General features: G+C 34.3%; 1 protein-coding gene across 1 annotated transcript in view; it reads left to right on the forward strand.

Annotated features, from left to right (window-relative positions):
• The window catches only part of LOC136034318 (uncharacterized), an 88,511-nt gene that overhangs the window by 25,610 nt on the left and 40,723 nt on the right, over nt 1–22,178 (forward strand). Inside the window, exon 3 of the mRNA XM_065715453.1 lies at nt 6,850–6,989. Coding sequence (XP_065571525.1) covers nt 6,850–6,989 — 140 coding nt within the window. The remainder of the gene's footprint in view (nt 1–6,849; nt 6,990–22,178) is intronic.

The following is a 22,178-nucleotide window of genomic DNA, read 5'->3' on the forward strand; positions in this document are numbered from 1 at the left end:
CTTTCTTATGGAGTGGAACTATCATGACTTCACACCATGAAGAGGGGAAGTGACCTTCTTCCCAAACAGAAGAAGAAATTTTTAGGTATAGGACAACAAGGGGATGGCGATTTACTTTTAGTAACTCCGGTTGGATTCCATCTGGGCCTGCCACTTTGTGTGTCTTTAAGCCCTTGGTAAGAAAATTTGTATCTCAGAATCAAGTGGGGGTGGGCTTGGGTTTGCGGCAATTACAAGGAGGCTGTTAAGCAACTATAGATCTGGGAGGATCATTGAATTTAAATGCTCTTAAGGTGTTCTTTCCATCTGGTTTATATCCCATCTGTAGATTTCCGGGAAAATATTTCCACAGAAAGGGGCATTCCCGGAGTGATAGGGAAATCAATTAGAAATTAAAGTCTTTTTCAAAAGGAAGTATGCTAAGGAGAATTTTTCAGGCTGAATCGTCTTCAAGAAAGTTTACAGGAAGGGAGATTTATAGCGAGGGTAGAACTCTTTGGAAGTAATTTGACGGGGGGAGGTTGCAATTTTCATGGGATGACATATCCAAGAAGGAGTTTCCCATAATGAGGGGGTATATCTTATTGAGGGCGAGCCATATTTATCAGCAATATTTGACAAATTATCATAAATGAAATAAAAAACAAGTATTTTTTAACTGAAAGTAAGGAGCAACATTAAAAGCCAAAGCCAACAGAAATTATTCCGTATATTAGGGCTTTCCTCCTCCTCAATACCTTGCTCTTTACGCTAAAGTTTGACTGTTTGTCATAGTTTCTTAAGAACGGTTACAAAAACACAGGGACCGTTTGAGTAGAATACGAAGCTTTTTAAAAGTGCTAACAGAATTAGCATAAAGAGCAAGGTATTGAGGAGGGGCAACCCTTCATATACTGAAGAATTGCTATTCGTTTTGAATTGTAATGTTTCTCCTTAATTTCTTTTTAAAAACTTATTCTTTTATTACATTTTTTTGAATCTAAAAAGCTTTTAAATAAAAAAGGCTCTTATTGTTCTAATGAAACGGCCCCTGTGTTTCAGGAGTGGTTCTTAAAAAATTGGGTCAAAATTTCGAATTTAATCGCAAAGAGAGAGGTATTGAGCAGGGGGTAAACTTTCTTCGTATACGTAATAATTTCTGTTATTTTAAGTTGCAACTTTAATCTTTACTTTCAATTGAACTTGTTTTTTATTTAATTTCTAATGGGTTTTTTTTTTTACATATTACCAGACAATTTAACTCCCATCCATGAAAATTCTTCTCCCATCAGAAAATTTTTCCACAGCAAGTTCTTCCTATGTAAAGCACCCCCCGCCTCAGAAAATTCACCGCGGAAATTTCTTTTTTTGCTGAAATTTTCCCCCAGAAAATTTCATGTGGACTATTCCGCCTGAAAAATTCTTCTTATCTCACTTTCTGCCTAGTAAATTACACGGCATTCGCAAGGAATTCTGATTATATGGATAGTTCATTTTCGGGCCAAAAAACATCTTTTTATCTAATTTATCTACTATTGGTTGCCTTCCCATAGTAGTATAATAATCGGAGGCATGAATATATAACGAGTCGGAGATAATAGGCTTGGGACTGTCTGTGCAGCATTTTGACTCTTGTTGATAGAAGAGCATCGCCAAGTGCTGTAAATCATGTAGTGACCAAGATGGGCCCAGGATTGTATAGAGCCTCCATTCATATTGGAGGTCCTAGGGACTTCTTGCTGTTCAGTTCTAAGCTAGCTTAAGTGCTTTGGTGTAGATTTGAGGAGATATGTGGATTCCCATTCTTCACTGGTATCGGGGATCATTGCTTTTCCTGAGGCCAAAAATTTTTCAGTATTTTAAAGAACATGAAATTTTTTTTTTTTTTTTTTAGGGAAGAATATCATTCTTGGCGCGCTATTTTCCAGTTTTGATCTTAAACGGTAACAGTCAATTTACAATTATTAAAAAAAAAAAAATTAAAGCAAGGAATTGAGGGGGTTATGTGGAAGGTTGCCTACATCATATATTGGTTAGGCCTAGGTATGGTTTGACAAATTCCCAGAAACTAGGTTAAAATTTTTTTTTAGCTGTAATTAAGGAGCAACAGTAACACTTGGAACAAACTGAAAATATTCCGCACATGAGCGTGGCTAACCCCTCTTGAGTCCCTTGATCTGTATCCTAAAATTTTGTGGTGCTTGAAAAAAACCCATTTATTCCTATTAAACACTCTTAGTGTTTGACCAGTTGTTCTTAAGGGATGGGGACAAAAAATTAAACTTTCACTTCAAGAGCGAGAACTTTTAAAGGGGAAGCCCCCTCATATATGGAATAAGTTCTGTTTTTTTTAAGTTTTATTGTTGTTCCCCGCTTTCAGTTGAAAAAATTTATTTCTTAAATTTAATACTTAATAAGAAATGGTAGTGGTTAGGCACCTCACGTTGTTGCTTTCTGCTACAGCTACTTTAAAAACTTAAATAATTTCATAGTGTTTAATTTCTGAAAAAATTAAAACCTCCAGTTCAAAATACCCTCTTTTTTAAGAACCCTGAACGTTTGGTTCAGAGCATGCATTGCTCTTTCTTTTTGTAATAAAACAAAGCAGTAGCTTTCTGTGTGTTTTTTTTTTACTTTAGCTACTTTAAACTTGATTAAACTTTAAACTTGATTTCTACAGTGCTCTCTGTTTAAACCATACTTTTCTTTTATGGTTTTAGTAAAAGAAGGGAACAGCTTTCTGCTCCATTTTTACTGTGCCTACTTTTAAAAGCTTAATTAAATTCACCGATGTCCTGCTACAAAAATTTGGCAGTATCTTATGCAAACAACTTTTACCATATGTTCTATACCACGAATATATATTTTTTTCAATTAATTATAAAAAGATGATTATAAAAAGATTTCAGGCGTTCCATGCTGCATCTCTGTTGTGCAGCTTCTTTTAAAGTCCTAAATAGCTTCGCACAGTTCATTCTACGAAAATATTAAAAAAAAACTAGTTTTTTTTAATGAAAGTAAGGAGCGACATTAAAACTTAAAACGAACAGAAATTACTCCGTGAAATAGGTTGTCCCCTCCGCAATCCCTCGCTCTTTACGCTAAAGCTTTTAATTGTTTTTAAAAGCAGAATTGTGGCAAAGAGTCAACTTTAGCGTAAAGAGCGAGGGATTGCGGAGGGGACAACCTATTTCATATACGGAGTAATTTCTGTTCGTTTTAAGTTTTAATGTCGCTCCTTACTTTCAGTTAAAAAAACTAGTTTTTTTACTTAATTTCTGAACGTTTTTGAATTAATGTATGTTTGATTTTTGCTCTCCGCACATAAATTTTTAAAATGAAATTTGCATATTAATTCTTTTTTTGGCTAAATGGCTTTCTCTTAGTTGTGATCAGACGATTTTGAGAAATAAGGGGTTGGGAAGGAGGCCAAGTTGCGCTACAATTTTTCGGTTACTTAAAAAGGCAACTAGAACTTATAATTTTTAACGAACGTTTTTATTAGTAAAAATTATACGTAACTTAAGAATCAACTTACGTAACAAACTTTTATATTTTTATATTTTTATTATGTATATGAGGGGTTTTTTTCACCTCGTTAATACCTCGCTCTTTGCAATAAATCTTAAGTTTTGTCCCAATTCTTTAAGAATAACCCCTGAATCAGAAAGGCCGTAGATTAAATAGTTTAAATTACTAAAAATACTTTAGCATAAAGAGCGAGGTATTTATCTTCTCCTAAATACCTCGCTCTTTATGCTAAAGTATTTTTAGAACCGCTCATAAGCATAATAATCTCTGTTCGTTTTAAGTTTTAATGCTACTCCTTAATTTCAATTAAAAGACTTTTTCATATTTATTTTTTCATTGTTTTTTTTTAGAGTAATGCTAGAAAATCCCGCGCCCTTTTCATTGAATTTCTCTTCCCCCATGACATATTCCTTAAAGGTAAGATCCTTCCATATAAACCCCTCCCCTCAACCCCACCCCCAAACCAAAAAAAAAAATCATCCTGAAAACGTCTGTACGCTTCCCAATAACCATTATTGTATGTAGACTAGTCAAAGTTTGTAACTTGCAGCATCTCCCCCAGGAACTCTGTGGGGTAAGTCATCCCCAAAGACATAGTTTTTATGGTTTTTGACTATGCGGAACAAAATGGCTATCTCAAAATTTTGATCCGTTTACTTTGGGAAAAAATGAGCGTGGAGGGGGCCTAGGTGCCCTCCAATTTTTTTGGTCACTTAAAAAGGGCACTATAACTTTTTATTTCCGTTAGAATGAGCCCTCTTGCAATATTCTAGGACCTTTTGGTCAATACGATGACCACTGGGAAAAAAATAAAATAAAATAAAATAAACTCGCACCCCTGATCTGTCATCTGGCAAAAATACGAAATTCCACATTTTTGTAGATAGGAGTTTGAAATTTCCGCTATAGTGTTCTCTGATACGCTGAATGCGATGGTGTGATTTTCGTTAAGATTCTATGACTTTTAATGGGTGTTTCCCTCTATTTTCAAAAATAAGGCAAATTTTCTCAGGCTCGTAACTTTTGATGAAAAAGACTAAGTTTGATGAAACTTATATATTTAAAATCAGCATGAAAATCCAATTCTTTTGATGTATCTTTTAGCATCAGAATTCCGTTTTTTAGAGTTTCGTTTACTATTGAGCCGGGTCGCTCCTTACCACAGTTCGTTACCACAAACTGTTTGATATTTAGAAACTTACAGCATAAAAGATGTTTCGTAACAAATCTGACCTTTTGTGTTCAGAAAACATATTTCTCTTTGCCATTTGCAATAAAAAGGCAGTGGCAGTTCACTGTTACAGACTGCTTCTTTTTACTGCAGCTCCTTTTACATGCTTAATTAACTTCCCAGAGTTTCTCCTATGGAAACAGTAAGAAATAGAACATAATTAATTGAAAGCAAAGGCTTTCTCTAGAACCTTTTTACAGCATTTCTGTGTTTCCCTACCGTGTTTCCAGCTAATATTGCTTCAAGCGATGACATATTCAAGAGCACTCATGGCTTTAATGTTATTTATAATGCTTCTTTCCTTAAGCAGCAGGATAAAGGTCCAAAAAGGTGAGACTGATTATAAGTTATTATGAAATAAGCATTTCTTATACATTCTACGAATAGCCTATCTTCAATAAAGGGAGTAAACCGGAGAAAATCTTTCCTTGAAGTTTTGAGTAACATGACAGAATTTTGTAGATTTTATCTGAAAATGTGCCACACCTTCATATTGTAGCAAAACCTTTTTATGGATGCTTACAACCCCATCAAAAAAAAAAAAAAAAAAAAAAATATATATATCTTCTCTAAGTTGCCTGCTCAGTGATCCTTAGCGGCTGATTAAAAAAAAAGTTGTTTTTTAAAGTGAAAGTAATGCTCAACAATAAGGCTTAAAAATTAAGAACATTTTTTATATATAAGGGAGGTTGCGCCTTCCTCAACTCCTCTTCGGTACAGTAAAGTTTTTAAGGGCTTTAAAAAAGTTTCTTATTCCAAACAAACGGCTCAACGGCTTGTGTTTCTGCAGTTATCCTTAAATAATTTTGACAAAATCATACTTTAGCGTAAATATTAAGGAATTAAAGAGGGGGCAACCCCAAACCTCATTTTTTGGGTAATTTCTAATTGTTTGAAAATTTAGTTGTGCCCCTTATTTTCAATTGAAAAAACTTACTTTTTTAATTTTGGATCTTTTTTCAAATCCTTCCCAGGCCTAACCAAAACAGGATGTGGGATACTGGCCCCATAAATATCTGATTTCTTGCTGTTAAAGTTTAAAGATCAATTATTGTAAACTATTTGGTAGTAAATAACGACGAAGACCACACTACCGTTCCATCATAAAAGCAAAAACAAGTGAAACAACAGGGAACTTTCCTAAGGCCGTGGAAATGTATAAACCTTAAGAGTTTTTTGGCTCTAATGTTAAGAGGCTTCCTCAGCAAAATTATATAATTAAAGTAAAACTTACAACAAAATGGAATTTTAAGACTAAAATTGAAAAATAAAACAGTCCCAGAATCACAGCTTCTACAAAAGTCTGAACGAAAGACTGAAGATAAAACCATGCGACATGATCCAATTCATTCAGGTAGAAAATACGAACAGGCTTATAATACTAATCTTGCCTTTTTAGCACCTAACGTAACTTTTAAAAAGGTCTCTTAGTAACTGGTTCGTCGGTATTGGCCATTCGTATTTTAATATAATTTGTTAAGTCATTTTTAATTATATTTGTGAATAGAGATTTGAGTGAATACTCCTCTAAATCCCTGTATTAAAAAAAAAATATTGTTCTGTTTGAGTTTTTTTTCGACTGCCTCACTTACTACTTGTTAATTCCCGAATCATTATTACTGATCGAGGTGTTTCAAAAATTAATACATGGCTGGGGTTCCAGTTTCGGTTGAAACGCAAGCCATTGAGTTGGTTTTTTGGAGTTGTACGAGAAATGATCTTTTGTGTTTTCGTGAGTAGAATTCTTTTTAGTTTATGCTGGAAGCAAAGAGTCAATAGTTGTAGATTCAAAAATGGGAACTAAATTATTTCAGTAAAACAAATAAAAAAAATTTTGGAACTGGCCTATTTTTAAAGCAATGAGTCAAAAATATTATTTTGTGAATAGCATTACATACACCTTAAAAGATAAATTTAAATCGTTCTGAAATTTTCCAGACACATTACAACACATTACAATTGTATTATTTTAAGAAACTAAATTGCTCAAGCTAAGATTCTAACAAATATTCGTTACTTCCTTAATTTTGCAACTATACACTAACAATAAGTTGTGGTAGTATTTCCCGAAATTAAATTCATCGATTGTATAAATGATTTCCTTCCAGGATACATCTATAGTTACAAATGGTCTGCTTCTATTGATGTCAGCATTCATCAATCCTTAGATGAGCATTCCCAACTCTTGTTTACTTCAGTTGTTCAAATACGAGCGCTTTCAACGGATCTCCATCGGTTACATTTTCAGGTAAATGTCTTATAGAAATCAGTTGAAATGGTGAGAGGAAGATTAATTTATTATTTAAACTGCTTAATCTTAACCCAACACATGTGATAAATTTTCCTTGTTGCAACACAGCATTACTTCTCAAGGACTTATGGAACTAATGGAAAAAAAAAGTTAATATCAGAAGAAATAAAAATTGACAACAAATGAAACTCAGAATGACCAGAAATTACTATTAAAGAATAAATGACACCCAAAACGAACAGAAGTTAAATGAACAATCATAGTGAAAAAGCATAGAACAAATACTAATATAAATGAATAAATAAATCTTGAAACGAGTTTAGCTTAAGCTGAATATACAAATAAAGCTTATTCGGCCACAAAACTTTTGCTATTGAAGTGTAAATGAGACCCAAAACGAACAGGAATTAAAACCATCATAGCAAACGGTAGGTACCATAGTAATCATAGTAATACGATAGGTACTAATGTAGATAAAAAAAATCTTTAAACGAGTTAAATTTAAATTGAATATGCAAATCAAGCTTAAAACGAACAAAAATTACTACAAACAAGAATTTGGGTTGTGCCAAAACAGTCTTAGAACAGTCTTAGAGAGTAACTGAATGCTTGATATATAATGCTATGAACTGTTGAAAGATCGTTAGTTCAAGATTTTATTTCACTGTAATTTCATTTTCATTTTCAATGCTGTAATAGCTGAACAAGAAAACTCTTTTTTGTAGTGAAGGTATATTTGTCTTGAACAGTCTTCAATATATAATGAAATTAATTGCTGAAAGCTCATCAGTTCAAATTTTAAATTTACTGTATTTTTTATGTTAATTTTCAACGTTGTAATTAGCATAGAAAAACATTTATAATATAACTCGTTCTCAATAAAGTAACAATGACATAATAGGCTTTTGACTTTTGCAGTGAGAGAGAGAGGCCAAACTCAAACTCTTGTTTGTAGTGATTTTTTTTTTCGTTTTGAGCTTGATTTGCATGTTCCATTTAAGTTTCACTCGTCTCAATATTTGTTTATTCAACATCTATTTATTCATATATTTATATTTAATTCAAATATTTGTTCATTCATATATTAGTACCTACTGTTTGTTGTTTGCTATGATTGTTTATTTAATTTTTGGGGGTTTTGGTTTCATTGAAACTTCAATAGCAAAATATGTTTGTTCGTTTTAAGACTGATTTGCATATTCAACTTAAGCTTAACTCGTTTAGAGATTTATTTATTCATTTATATTAGTACCTGTTATATGCTTTTTCGCTATGATTGTTTAATTAATTCTGTTCGTTTTGGATTTAATTTTTTTTTTAAATAGTAATTTCTGGTTGCTTTGAATTTGAGTTATTGTAGAATTTAATTTCTTCTGATCTTAAGTTTAATATGGCCTTTACGTTTCTATATAAAAGATCTTTTTTGGAAAGTTTTTATTCAAACTAATTTGTTTTTGTTTTGATTGCCAAAGTTTCAAGTTTTTAAAAATTCCCTATTTCAAAGTATTTTTTTTATTTCAAAATAGATTAATAGTTTCGGCAAGAACTAATAAAATTAAACTGAATATTTGATATATAATGATATTAACTGTTGAAATCTCACAGGCTAAAGATTTTGGTTCGCTCAAAAACAGATTCAAAGCTTTGACACTTCTAGGCCCAAGCATTTTTGCCACTCCTTTTGGCAAGGTTCTCCGAAAATTCCTAAAAACTTCGGGAATAGTGAAAGCCGCAGGGCCTAGTGTGTCTATTGGTAAATCCTGGTCTAGTTTTACTGCAATTTTTCTTTTATTTTCAACGTTTCCTCCTAAGCGCCTCGCTCTTTACGCTGAAGTTTGACTCTTTCTCTTAACTCTATTTTTAAAACAGTAAGAAACTTTAGCGTAAAGTGCGGGGCATTGAGGAGGAAAAGCCTCTTTCATATACGGAGTAATTTCTGTTCGTTTTAAGTTTTAATGTTGCTCCTTACTTTCATTTAAAAAAAAGTGTTTTTTTATTTAATTTCTGGACGTTTTTGAATTAATGCATGTTTTGATCTTGGCTCTCGGCACATAAATAATTAAAACATAATTTGCGAATTAATTAATTGCAATTAATAGGAAGATTTTGACAAAAAAGGAGTGAGGGAGGAGGGCTAGTTGCTCTCCAATTTTTTGATTACTTAAAAAAGCAACTAAAACTCTTAATTTTTTACGAATGTTTTCATTGGTAAAAAATATACGTAACTTACGAATTAATTTACGTAACGAACTTCTACATTTGTATGTTTTATTGTGTGTATGAGGGGGTTCAACCCACGTCGATACCTCGCTCTTTACCCTAAAGCTTAAATTTTGTCCCAATTCCTTAAGAATGAGCTCTGAATCACAAAGGCCGTTGAATAAATAGTTGAAATTACTAAAAATACTTTGGTGTAAAGAGTGAGGTATAACGAGGAGGTAAGCCCCTCTTATGCGTAATAATTTTTGTTCGTTTTAAGTTTTAATGCTGCTCCTTACTTTCAGTAGAAAAAAAACTTTTCATATTTATTTTTTCATTGTTTTTTCCAATAATGCTAGAAAATCCTACGTCCCCTTCATTGAAATTCTCTTCCCCCATGACAAGTTTCTCCATTTAAACATCCTCCCACATAATCCCCCCTCAAATCTCCCCTCTAAACACAAAAATCCCCCTGAAAACGTCTGTACACTTCCCAGTAACCATTACTATATGTAAACATGGATCAAAGTTTGTAACTTGCAGCCCCTCCCACGGGGACTGCTGGGAAGTAAGTCGTCCCTAAAGACATAGTTATTAGGTTTTTCAACTATGGTGAATAAAATGGCTATCTCAGAATTTTGATCCGGTGACTTTTGGGATAAAATGAGCGTGGGAGAGGGCTTAGGTGCCCTCCAATTTTTTGGTAACTTAAAAAGGGCACTAGAACTTTTACTTCCCGTTAGAATGAGCCCAGTCGTGACATTCTAGGACAGTGGTTGTCAACCTTTTTTTTACCCACGGATCCTTTTTCTCTTCTTTTTATCTTGGTGGACCCCTTCATAGCTATTGGACATAAGAACAATTTTCTATTCTTCACTAAAATAAAATTTAAGGTTTTAATTATCAAAGAAATAGTATACGATTAAGCTTTATTTTTAAATGAAAACTAGTTTAATACAAATAAAATATTCTACTATAATAATAATAATTATTGTTATTATTACTATTATTGTGATAATAACTACAATATTACATTGTTTCTTCAATGGGCAAGCAACTCAAAATCATGGAGAGTAGAGCTCCTCAGGTAGTTTAATTCACCCCAACATTATTTTTGTAAACTCAATACAAAAAAGAGTTGAAATTAAGTGTGTGATTAAAAAAAGAAGGAAAAGGCATGTTTATTCAATGAGATCCCTGTGGTTGATGCTTCTCTTCTTTTCACAATGTCAAGTCTATGGCGAGCTTTTGATAACATTTGAGAAACACGACTAAATCTCGCTTCAACAAGATAAGATAGGAAAAGCAATAACGTAAAACTTCGCTTTATCCCAGAGCAAAGGGTACTTTGTAGTAACGTCGGTTGTTTTCCATATATGTACTTTTCATCTTTGAATTTTTCACGTGTTATTTCATCACTTTGTAATTCGATGAGGGGCTCTTGCAAAGACAGTTCTATTTCGGCAACATTAACTTCAAAAGGAATTGAAACCTAAATCGGAATCTGTTCATCCCGAGTAGGTCGCTAAACCGAGTTTGCATATCTTGATGTATATTTTCTAAATATTCACCATATAATGCAAGATCTTCATCTTGCAAATCGCTGCTAGCACAGGCCAAACAAGGAAACTGGTCAAATGCACGACGCCTGATATTATTCTTATACAGCTGTAGTTTTCTTAGAAAAGCAGCAATAGCACTTTTACTAGATATCAGATCATAATCGTTTTCTTGGAGCTGTTTATTAAGTGTATTAGGTTTTTCAAATATATCTGATAAGTAAAACACATCACTTTTATTTGCAAGCAGTTTCGCTCCAAGTTGTGTGTCAGCAAGAAAGGAAACAATAGGATCCCAAAGTGCAATGAAATGCTTAAGACAATTCCCCTTTGATAGCCATCTCACCTCTATATGTAATACAAGCCACTCAAACTCTTCTCCATTTTGCTTACAGAATTCACAAGAAAGGCGGTCTTGGAGAGAATTTGATTTAATATGGTTTACTACTTTTATTACAACAGAAAGGGCATCATGCAGACGTGCACTCACTTTCTTTATAATTAAGTGTTGACGGTGTATCACACTGTGAATACAATCTACTTCTAGGACTGTTTTTGTATGTGCAATAAAACCTTAGTATCTGCCTGTCATAGATGGTGCACCATCAGTAGCACAAGCAATTATATTTTTAAGTGGGATATTGTTTTCCTTGAAATAAGTAGCAACTTCATTAAAAATTGTTTCACCTTTTTTGTCTGTCGTAAGACTTCTAGCAAAAAGCATTTCCTCTTTTGGTCCTTCATTATTAAATCTAACATATGCTAATAAAAGGGCCTCATTATCTCTTAAACTTGATTCACCAATTTGAAGGGCAAACTGTTTCACATGCAAATGAGCTATCAATTGTTTTTCTACATCCTCTACCATTTCATCAATGCGTCGTGTCACAGAAGAGTTGCTTAAAGGGATGGAATTAGTAATTTCAATTGCATTTTGTCTCATAACTGACGAAATTATAGCAGAAACTGCGGGTAAAATAACTGTTTCACCAATATTATGGGGTTTTCCGGCCTTTACAATTATTTTGCTTATTTCATATGATGCCAGGAAACCATCATTTCCTAAGATATGTTGAAAGATTATGATATCTGCTCTTGCCACTGACCAACGGGTAATAGATAAGTCGTTGCAGATCTATGGTTAGGTACCGGGCATTGGGAAGGAAATACCTGCTTAAAAATAAAGATCAAAGCTCACCGCCTTCTTCATGAGGGAAGTTAAAAGATTTTCACCTTCGCTTGTTCTTGCCACTGACTGAGGGGTAAATTTATAAGTCAAAAGAAACTACAAAAAAAATAATGAAAGAATTATTAATATTTATATTTTTCAAAATAATGTAAATTACAGTAGAAATTGAATTTTTTTAAAATAAAGAGCGTTCTGAGTTGGTTTTCTTCATGGACCCCCAAAATGTCATTGTGGACCCCCAATTTGTTGTGTTTTGCCTGTAGACCCCCAGGAATATTACATGGACCCCTAGGGGTCCATGTGGACCCCGGTTGAGAACCACTGTTCTAGGACCACTCAGTCGACACGATCACCCCTGGGAAAAAAACAAAAAAACAAAAACAAATAAACATGGTCCGTGATCTGTCTTCTGGCAAAAATGTGAAATTCCACATTTTTGTAGACAGGAGCTTGAAACTTCTACAATAAGGTTCTCGGATACGCTGAATCTGATGGTGTGATTTTCGTTAAGATTGTATGACTTTTAGGGGGTGTTTTCCCCTATTTTCTAAAATAAGGCAAATTTTCTCAGGCTCGTAACTTATGATGGGTATAATTGATCTTGATGAAACATATATATTTAAAATCAGCATTAAAATGCAATTTTTTTTTATGTAAATATTGGTATCAAAAATTAATTTTTTTGAATTTCGGTTACTATTGAGCCGGGTCGCTCCTTACTACAGCTCGTTACCACAAACTGTTTGATTTACACCTGGCACATTCTATGTAACATGAATTAATTCACACAAACCTCCAAGGCTATATCAAGAAAAGATTCAACCCCTTTTAAATAAATCATAGATCCAATAATAAGAAATTCTTACAGACCAACTCTTCCATCGAAGCCTTATTTGCCACTGAGGCATAATTTACAACCCTTCCTGGCTGAGTGTATTGGTGCGCTGGATTTAGGATTCTTTGTATGAGAGGGTGGGGGTTCGAGTCCTGGTGTAACCAATTATTTAATTTGAGACGGGGGTCAGTGGCGTGACTCTGTAAGCTCATCCAAAGTCGACCCAGCTCTAAATGGGTACCCTGAGAAATCTGGGGAAGGTAAACAGGAAGGGTGTACGAAAGGACAGGATAAACACCAAAAACAAGAAAAACAATAGGGAATTTCTCAACACAGTTGGAAACAAATTAGAATGAACATTTCGGCCCTATGTCCAAGGGCCATCTTCAGTAATACAAAGATATATAATAAAAAACAACTTACAAGAGGATAAAATCAATAAAACTAAAATAAACAGTTTTTCAAAACAGTCCCAGCATCCTTACTTCAGCGAAGTCAAACAGTTCGTGGTAACGAACTGTAGTAATGAGCGACCCGGCTCAATAGTAACCAAAATTCGAAAAAATTGATACCAATAGCTACATCAAAAGAATAGCATTTTAATGCTGATTTTAAATATATAAGTTTCATCAAGTTTAGTCTTACCCATTAAAAGTTACGAGCCTGAGAAAATTTGCGTTATTTTAGAAAATAGGAGGAAACACCCCCTAAGAGTCATAGAATCTTAACGCAAATCACACCATCAGATTCAGGGTATCAGAGAACCCTACTGTAGAAGTTGTGGAAAAATATGGAATTTTGTATTTTTTGCCAGAAGGCAGATCACGGATGCGTGTTTATTTGTTTTTTTCCCAGGGGTGATGGTATCGACCCATTTGTCCTAGAATGTTGCGAGAGGGCTCATTTCAACGGAAATGAAAAGTTCTAGTGCCCTTTTTAAGTGACCAAAAAAATTGGAGGGCACCTAGGCCCCCTTCCACGCTAATTATTTTCCCAAAAGTCAACGGATCAAAATTCTGAGATACCCATTTTATTCAGCGTAGTCAAAAAACCTTATAACTATGTCTTTGGGGACGACTTACTCCCCCACAGTCCTCGTGGGAGGGGCTACAACTTACAAACTTTGACCAGTGCTTACATATATTAATGGTTATTGGGAAGTGTACAGGCGTTTTCAGGAGGATCTTTTGGTTGGGGGAGGGGTTGAGAAGAGGGGGATATGCTGGGGCAACTTTCCATCGAGGAATTTGTCATAGTGGAAGAAAATTTCCATGTAGGGAGCGCAGGATTTACTAGCATTATTTAAAAAAAATTGAAAATAAATTTAAAAAGTTTTTTTTTCAGCTGGAAGTAAGGAACAGCATTAAAACTTAAAACGAACAGAAATTATTACCCATATGAGGGACTCACCTCCTCCTAATACCTCGCTCTTTACGCTAAAGTATTTTTAGTAATTTCAACTATTTATTCTACGGCTTTTGTGATTCAGGGGTCATTCTTAATGAATTGGGACGAAATTTAAGCTTTAAGAGCGAGGAACTGACGAGAAGGCAAACCCCCTCATGTATGTAATAAAAACATGAGCATACAAAAGTTCTTTACGTAAGCTAATTTATAAGTTACGTATATCTTTTACTAATAAAAAGATTCGTAAAAAATGAAAAGTTCTAGTTGCCTTTTTAATTAACCAAAAAATCGGAGGGCAACTAGGCTTCCTCTCCCGCTGTTTTTTCTCAAAATCATTCAGTCAAAATTATGAGAAAGCCAATTAGCCAAAAAAAAAATATGCAAATTTGTTTTAATTATTCCTCTGCGGAGAGCCAAAATCAAAACATGCGTTGATTCAAAAACGTTCCGAAATTAAATAAAAAAACAAGTTTTTTTTTAACTGAAAGTAAGGAGCGACATTAAAAATTAAAACGAACAGAAATTACTCCGTGTATGAAATGGGTTTTCCCCTCCGCAATCCCTCACTCTTTACGCTAAAGTTTGACTCTTTGCCACAATTCTAATTTTTAAAACAATTAAAATTTTTAGCGTAAAGAGCGAGGGATTGCGGAGGGGAAAACCCATTTCATATACGGATTAATTTCTGTTTGTTTTAAGTTTTAATGTCGCTCCTTACTTCCAGTTAAAAAAAAACCTTTTTTTTTATTTAATTCAACCAGGACTGATTAATAAATTTTGATGAAACGAGGCAATTCATTGAAATGAAAGAAAATGATTTAAAAACACGTTTTTAATGCCAGCCTTCTTTTTCGCTGCTGATCTCATAGGTCTATTTGTAACAGGTTCTGTGTTAATATCTATTGTTTTTTTGTAATATTTCGTAAGGTCATTTTTAATTAAATTTGTGCATAGAGCATTTAGTGAATATTCTCCTAACTATTTAAGGAAGCCGTCCTGGCCGAGTTGGTTGGTGCGCTGGATTCGAAATCCTTTGTCTGAGAGGACGCGGGTTCGAATCCCAGTGTACCCAATTCTTCAGTTGGGACGCGGGTCAGTGGCGTGACTCTGTAAGCTTAGCCAGAGTCGACCCAGCTCTAAATGGGTACCTGGAGAAATCTGGGGAAGGTAAACAGGAAGGGTGTGTGAAAGCACAGGTTGGCTGGCCCCCAACCCCCCATTGCACTTCCTGGCTGAAGGGCCAAGAAACGGAGATCAGCACCGCCGGTAGGGACTGTAAAGTCTAATGCCGTATCCTTTACCTTTTTACCTTATTTAAGGAAATATTATAATTTATCTTAAAGTCTGATTTCAATTGCATCTCGGACTATTTGCTTTATGCCTAGATCATTGCCAATAATGGCGGATTGTTCAAAAAGTATTTTGTGACTATGATTTTCAAAAACATGGCTTGAACATCGTAGCCACAAAATACTTTTTGAAGAATCCACCATTATTAGCAAGGATCTACGCATAAAGCAAGTCTGAGAAGCAATTGAAATCAGACTTACGATTAACAATAATATTTCCTTGAATAGGGATTTAGGAGAATATTCACTAAATGCTCTATACACAAATTTAATTAGAAATGATCTTAAGAAATATTATAAAAAACCAATAGATATTAACAAAGAACTTGTCAAACAGTTCGTGGTAACGAACTGTAGTAAGTAGCGACCCGGCTCAAAAGTAAACGAAACTCTAAAAAACCGAACTTCGATGCTAAAGGATATATCAAAAGAATTGAATTTTTATGCTGATTTTAAATATATAAGTTTCATCAAATTTAGTCTTTGTCATAAAAAGTTACGAGCCTGAGAAAATTTGCCTTATTTTAGAAAATATGGGGAAACACCCCCTAAAAGTCATAGGATCTTAACGAAAATCACACCATCTTATTCAGCGTATCAGAGAATTCTATAGAAAAAATTTCAAGGCTAAATCTACAACATTGTGGAATTTCGTATTTTTTGCCAGAAGACAGATCACGGGTGCGTGTTTATTTGTTTGTTTGTTTGTTTTTTTTTCCCAGGGGTGATCGTATCGACCAAGTGGTCCTAGATTGTTGCAAGAGGGCTCATTCTAACGGAAATGAAAAGTTCTAGTGCCCTTTTTAAGTGACCAAAAAATTGAAGGGCACCTAGGCCCCCTCCCACGCTCATTTTTTCCCAAAGTCAACGGATCAAAATTTTGAGATAGCCAATTTGTTCTGCATATTCAAAAACCTTAATAACTATGTCTTTAGGGATGATCCTAGATAAATACTTCGCTCTTTATGTTAAAGTATTTTTAGTCATTTCAACTATTTACTCTACGGCCTTTCTGATTCAGGGGTCATTCTTAAAGAATTGGGACAAAACTTAAGATTTAGTGTGAAGAGCGAGGTATTAATGAGGGGACAAACCCCCTCATATATATAATCAAAAATATAAGAATATAAATGTTTGTTACGTAAGTTAATTCTTAAGTTACGTATATTTTTACTAATAAAAACGCTCGTTAAAAATTAAAAGTTTTATTTGCCTTTTTAAGTAACCAAAAAATTGGAGGGCAACTAGGCCTCCTTCCCCACCCCTTATTTCTCAAAATCGTCTGATCAAAACTAAGAGAAAGCCATTTAGCCAAAAAAAGAATTAATATTCAAATTTCATTTTAATAATTTATATACGGAGAGCCAAAATAAAACATGCATTAATTCAAAAACGTTCAGAAATTAAATAAAAAAACTAGTTTTTTTAACTGAAAGTAAGGAGTGACAATAAAACTTAAAACGAACAGAAATTACTCCTTATATGAAATGGGTTGTCCCCTCCGCAATCCCTTGCTCTTTACGCTAAAGTTTGACTCTTTGCCACAATTCTACTTTTTAAAACAATTAAAAACTTTAGCGTAAAGAGCGAGGGATTGTGGAGGGAACAACCTATTTCATATACGGAGTTATTTCTGTTCGTTTTAAGTTTTAATGTCGCTCCTTACTTTCAGTTAAAAAACTTTTTTTTATTTAATCACAAATAGACCTATGAGATCAGCAGCGAAAAAAGCTAGGGTGGCATTAAAAACGTGTTCTTAAATCATTTTCTTTCATTTCAATGAGTTGCCTCGTTTCATCACAGTTATTTATCAGTCCTGGTTGAACTTCGCTGAGGTAAGGATGCTGGAACTGTTTTGAAATACTGTTTATTTTAGTTTTATTGATTTTATCCTCTTGTAAGTTGTTTTTTATTATATATCTTTATATTGCTGAGGACGGCCCTTGGACATAGGGCCGAAATATTCATTCTAATTTGTTTCGCACTGTCTTGAGAAATTCCTTATTGTTCTTCTTGTTTTCGGTGTTTGTGATGGGAAGGCAGTTTGGTCTTCGTCGTTATTTAAAGCACAGGATGGTTGCCCCCCCCATTGGATTTCCTGGCTGAAGGGCCAAGAAATGGAAACCAACACCACCGGCAGGGACTGTAAAGTCTAATGCCGTATTCTTTGCCTTCTTTACCTTCCTCCGGGTTTCCAGGGAGAATTTTTACCCCGGAGTTTTTGTAATCTAATCGTCGGGCTATTTCAAACAAAATGGCTAAATATTGATCAGATGGATTTTGGGAAAAAAGGGTTTGTGTGGGGGGATATATGCCCTACAATCACATTAGTAGACTCTTTTAGGGTAACTAGAACTTGCAATCAAAATTATTCCCAATCAAAATATTTACCTCTAATGTTTATACGAACGCCCTTGCATAAAATCGTATCTGCCCCAGGGTTATAACTTATAACACTTCCCCTGGGCTCTGGGGGTTGTTTCGACCCTTGAGTTTTTGGGATTTGATCGTTAAACTATTTTTAATAAAATGACTATATCGAAATTTTGATCAGAGGCGTTTGTGAATAAAGGGCATATGGGGTGGGTAGAAGATGTTGTCCTCCGATCACTTTTGACTTTTAAAAAGGACATCAGAAATTCTGATTTACAATCAAATGAACCCTTTCTGAAGTTTCAACGACCATCACTTCCGTAAAAACCTTATATGCCCCGGGGAATAATTTAAAATACTTGTCCTCAGGCTCTGGGGGCTGGGGGCTGTATTATCCCTAGAGATATGGTTATATGTTCTTTAGTCTATTTTGAAAGGAATGGCCATATAAGAAATATGATCGAACGCGTTTGGGGAAAGAAGGTTGAAGAGGTGGGTGCTAGTCTCCATTGGTTTACTTTTGATTCTTAAAAAGGGAATTAGAATTTTCTACTTCTAATCCTTTGAGTCCCCTCCGATGTTTATGCAAGCACTACTTCCATAGAAACCTTTTGTGTCAAAAGAGCACAAGTTACAACCCTTCCCCGTGGTCTGGAAGGGGGAGTATGTTCACCTTGAAGTTTGTGTTATCTGATCGTTGAACTGTTTCAAACAAACCTGCAGTCTCAAAGTTTTGATTGGATGCATTTGAGGAAAAGAGGGTGCACGTGGTGGAGGGAGGGGAAAGATGCGTTTCAATTTAACTAAAAAAGGTAATCGTTTAAAAGTTAAAAAGGTTTTAACTAAAAAGGTAACTAGAACTTTCAGCTTCTACTCAAATGACCTATTTGAAGTTTATAAGACAACCCCAGACATAAAATCTTACATGCCTCGGGGCAAAACTTAAAACATTTGCCACTGGGCTCTGGTGGGTTGTGTCAACCCCGAAGTTTTTGTTATGTGATGTTTAGACTAGTTTTAACTATATGATTTTCTCGAAGTTACTATAAGGGCGAGGGGGGCTAGTTGCCCACCGATCTATTTTTACTCTTGAAAACTGAACTAGAACTTTCAATTTCTAATCAGATGAGACCTCTCTGAAGTTTATACGAACATCTCTTCTATAAGAACTGTATATGGCCTATTTAAACTATTAAGCTATTTTTAACAAAATGAATATCTCAAAATTTTTATCGGATGCATTTAAAATTTAAGATAGAAAAACAGATTTGACTATTCGAGCAGTTATGAAAACGTATTAAAAATGTACTTAAACAAAAACCAACAAAAAACTAGCTAATAATAAATTTACGATTGTTTCAACTCCACTTCCGGAAGCCTTAATCAACGGGGAAAAAAGAGAGAGAAAAAAAATCAGTAAAAAACGACAATACAACAAGAAAGGGAGAAGAACGTACAAAAGACCAACAAATAAATAAAAACCACATCCCAAACAATTCCAGAAAAGTGAATTTTCTTATTTGCTAACTTTTCTGCCGTCCTTTGACTCTTCCAAGCTTTGACCCCATTCTGAATTTCACTTACAACAATGTTATTTGTTCGAGGACTATTATGCAAATTACCGCTTTTAGAAAATTCTACTTGCCCCTTAATCAAACTATTATGAAGTGAAATGTTTGAATTCGGTGTAGAAGAACATTTGTTTGACTTTCATCACCACATTTGATCAAACACAAATTGTTGTTTGACCAAATTAACAAAACATTTATTGTAGAACTTATTGTAGAAACATTTATTGTGAACTCGGACCAAGTATTTATTATTTGACCAAACACAAATTGTAGATGCTTCCATAGGCCTCTTACAAAGCTTTAGAGAATTATTGAAATTAAAAAAAAAAATATCTATGGAGGCGCAAATATAAATGGAGACGAAGGGAATTTTAGAATTAACTCAATTTATAATGGTACGATTAAGGGGTAGGAAACAGTGGTAATTTACATAATAGTCTTCGAACAAATGACAACATTGTAAGTGAAAGTCAGAATGGGGTCAAAACTAGGAAGAGTCAAGGGACGGTAGATAAGTTAACAAATAAAAAAATTCACTTAATTTATAATGCATAAATTTCTTAAATCCGTTGCCATATATAGTTCAAATGTTTTTAACCTTGTAAATTCAATCAGGAGTGATGACCAAGGGTCCTATGAATTATTTTTCAAATAAATATAGTTTTTATTCTTATTAGATCTCATTTGCCAATTTGACTTTAATGAGAAAAAATATCTGTTGTACTAGTGACATACTTTTGTCGGTAATTAGGCAGATAATTATAGTTTTTGCAGTTCTGGAGTTGTTTAGGATATGAGTTTTATTTGTTTGTTTGTTTTCTGTTATTTTTTTCTCTCTTTCTCGTTGTATGGTTTTTTTTAATGATACAAATTATTTTTGTTTCTCTCTTTTTTCCCGTTGATAAAGGCTATGGGATGTGGAATTGAAATATTTGGAAATTTTTTAATTAACGTTTCTGTTGTGTTTAGTTTTTGTTACGTTTTTTTTCAATGCTTCATTAAGTAAACCCGTTTTTAGCGTAAACGCTATAGCATTGCCTCTGATATACATTTACTATCATTAGCAATAAATCCAAGTATATCATTTAGTTGTGATTGTGTTCAGATTAGGTCTAATCAAAAAGCATCGAAACTGATAAGATTAATCGCAAACCAGTTTGATTATGAACTTAGCCATGTTATATTAATCTGACTTTATGTGTTGGGAAAAAAATATAGAAGTATATTTATGCTAGATATTCGAACATCAGCCTGTCAGTCGCTTCTGCTAAAACCTAATTTTTCGTTTTTTGTTGTCATCACCCTCCCGATTCAAAAATTCAGGTAAACCCTAACTCAATTTTTACCACTGTGTCTCTCAAAGTACCCTGGACTTGCTTTCGGGACCTCGATTCGAAAAGAAACGGTCACTAATAATAAATTTGTTGAGAAAGTGTTGAGAGATTCCTATGGACTTCTTTCTAGAGTTAAAAACCAATTTAAAAAATACGCTTGGTCGGCTTTAAAACTCATTTTTGCTCAATATTCATTTTTTGTGCCATTATGGAAGTTTTTTACCACATCGTAACGTCAACAAATCGGGTCTGTCTTTTTTTAATTTTTAAAGTATTTTCTCAGTGTTCGTATTTGCCCTCGTAACAGTTATATCTACGGAGTTTTTGAGATATTGGATAAGATGGATATTTTAGAAGGCAGATTCAGACAGCGATATCAATCGTAGATTTTCCGCTGGGGTGTATTAACCCTTTGTGACTAATATTTAGTGTATTTTCTGGTGTTTGTGATGATAAGTGTCTTTATGGCACTTGGCATCGACCAAGTGACATATAGTGATCGCAAATTCTGTCGGTCTGTCTTTCTGTCCCGGTTTTGCTACTTTAGGCACTTACAGGTAAGCTAGGACAACGAAATTTGGCAGGCGTATCAGGAACCAAACCAGATTAAATCGTTTCCCCGATTATTTCAATCTTGGGGGGAGTGGGGGACGGTTAAATCAGAAAAATTAGAAAAAATGAGGTATTTTTAACTTACGAACGGGTGATCGGATCTTAATAAAATTTGAAGTTTAGAAGGATACCTTGTCTCAAAGCTCTTATTTTATATCCCGTCCGGATCCTGTGACACTGCGAGGAGTTGGGGGGAGCCTAAAATCTTGGAAAATGCTTAGAGTGGAGGGATCGGGATGAAACTTGGCGGGAAAAATAATCACAAGTCCTAGACACGTGGTTGACATAACCAGAACGGATCCATTCTCTTTGGGGGAGCTGGGGGGAGGGTAATTCTGAAAAACTAGAAAAAATGAGGTATTTTTAACTTACGTAGGAGTGATCGGATCTTAATGAAATTTGATGTTTGGAAGGATATCGTGTCTCAGAGCTCTTATTTTAAATTCCGACTGGATGCGGTGACTTTGCGGGGAGTTGGGGTAGGGAGAACCTAAAATCTTGTAAAACACTTAGAGTTGAGGGATCGGGATGGAATTCGGTGGGTAAAAATGAGCACAAGTCCTAGATATGTGACTGACATAACCGGAACGGATTCACTCTCTTTGGGGGAATTGGGGGGGGAGGTTTAACTCTAAAAAATTTTAAAAACAGAGGTATTTTTAACTTACGAAGGAGTGATCGGATCTTGATGAAATTTCATATTTGGAAGGACCTCGTAACTCAGATCTCTTATTTTAAATCCCGACCGGATCTAGTGT

This window comes from Artemia franciscana, chromosome 13 (genome assembly GCF_032884065.1).
Source record: "Artemia franciscana chromosome 13, ASM3288406v1, whole genome shotgun sequence".
Classification (NCBI taxonomy): Eukaryota; Metazoa; Arthropoda; class Branchiopoda; order Anostraca; family Artemiidae; genus Artemia; species Artemia franciscana.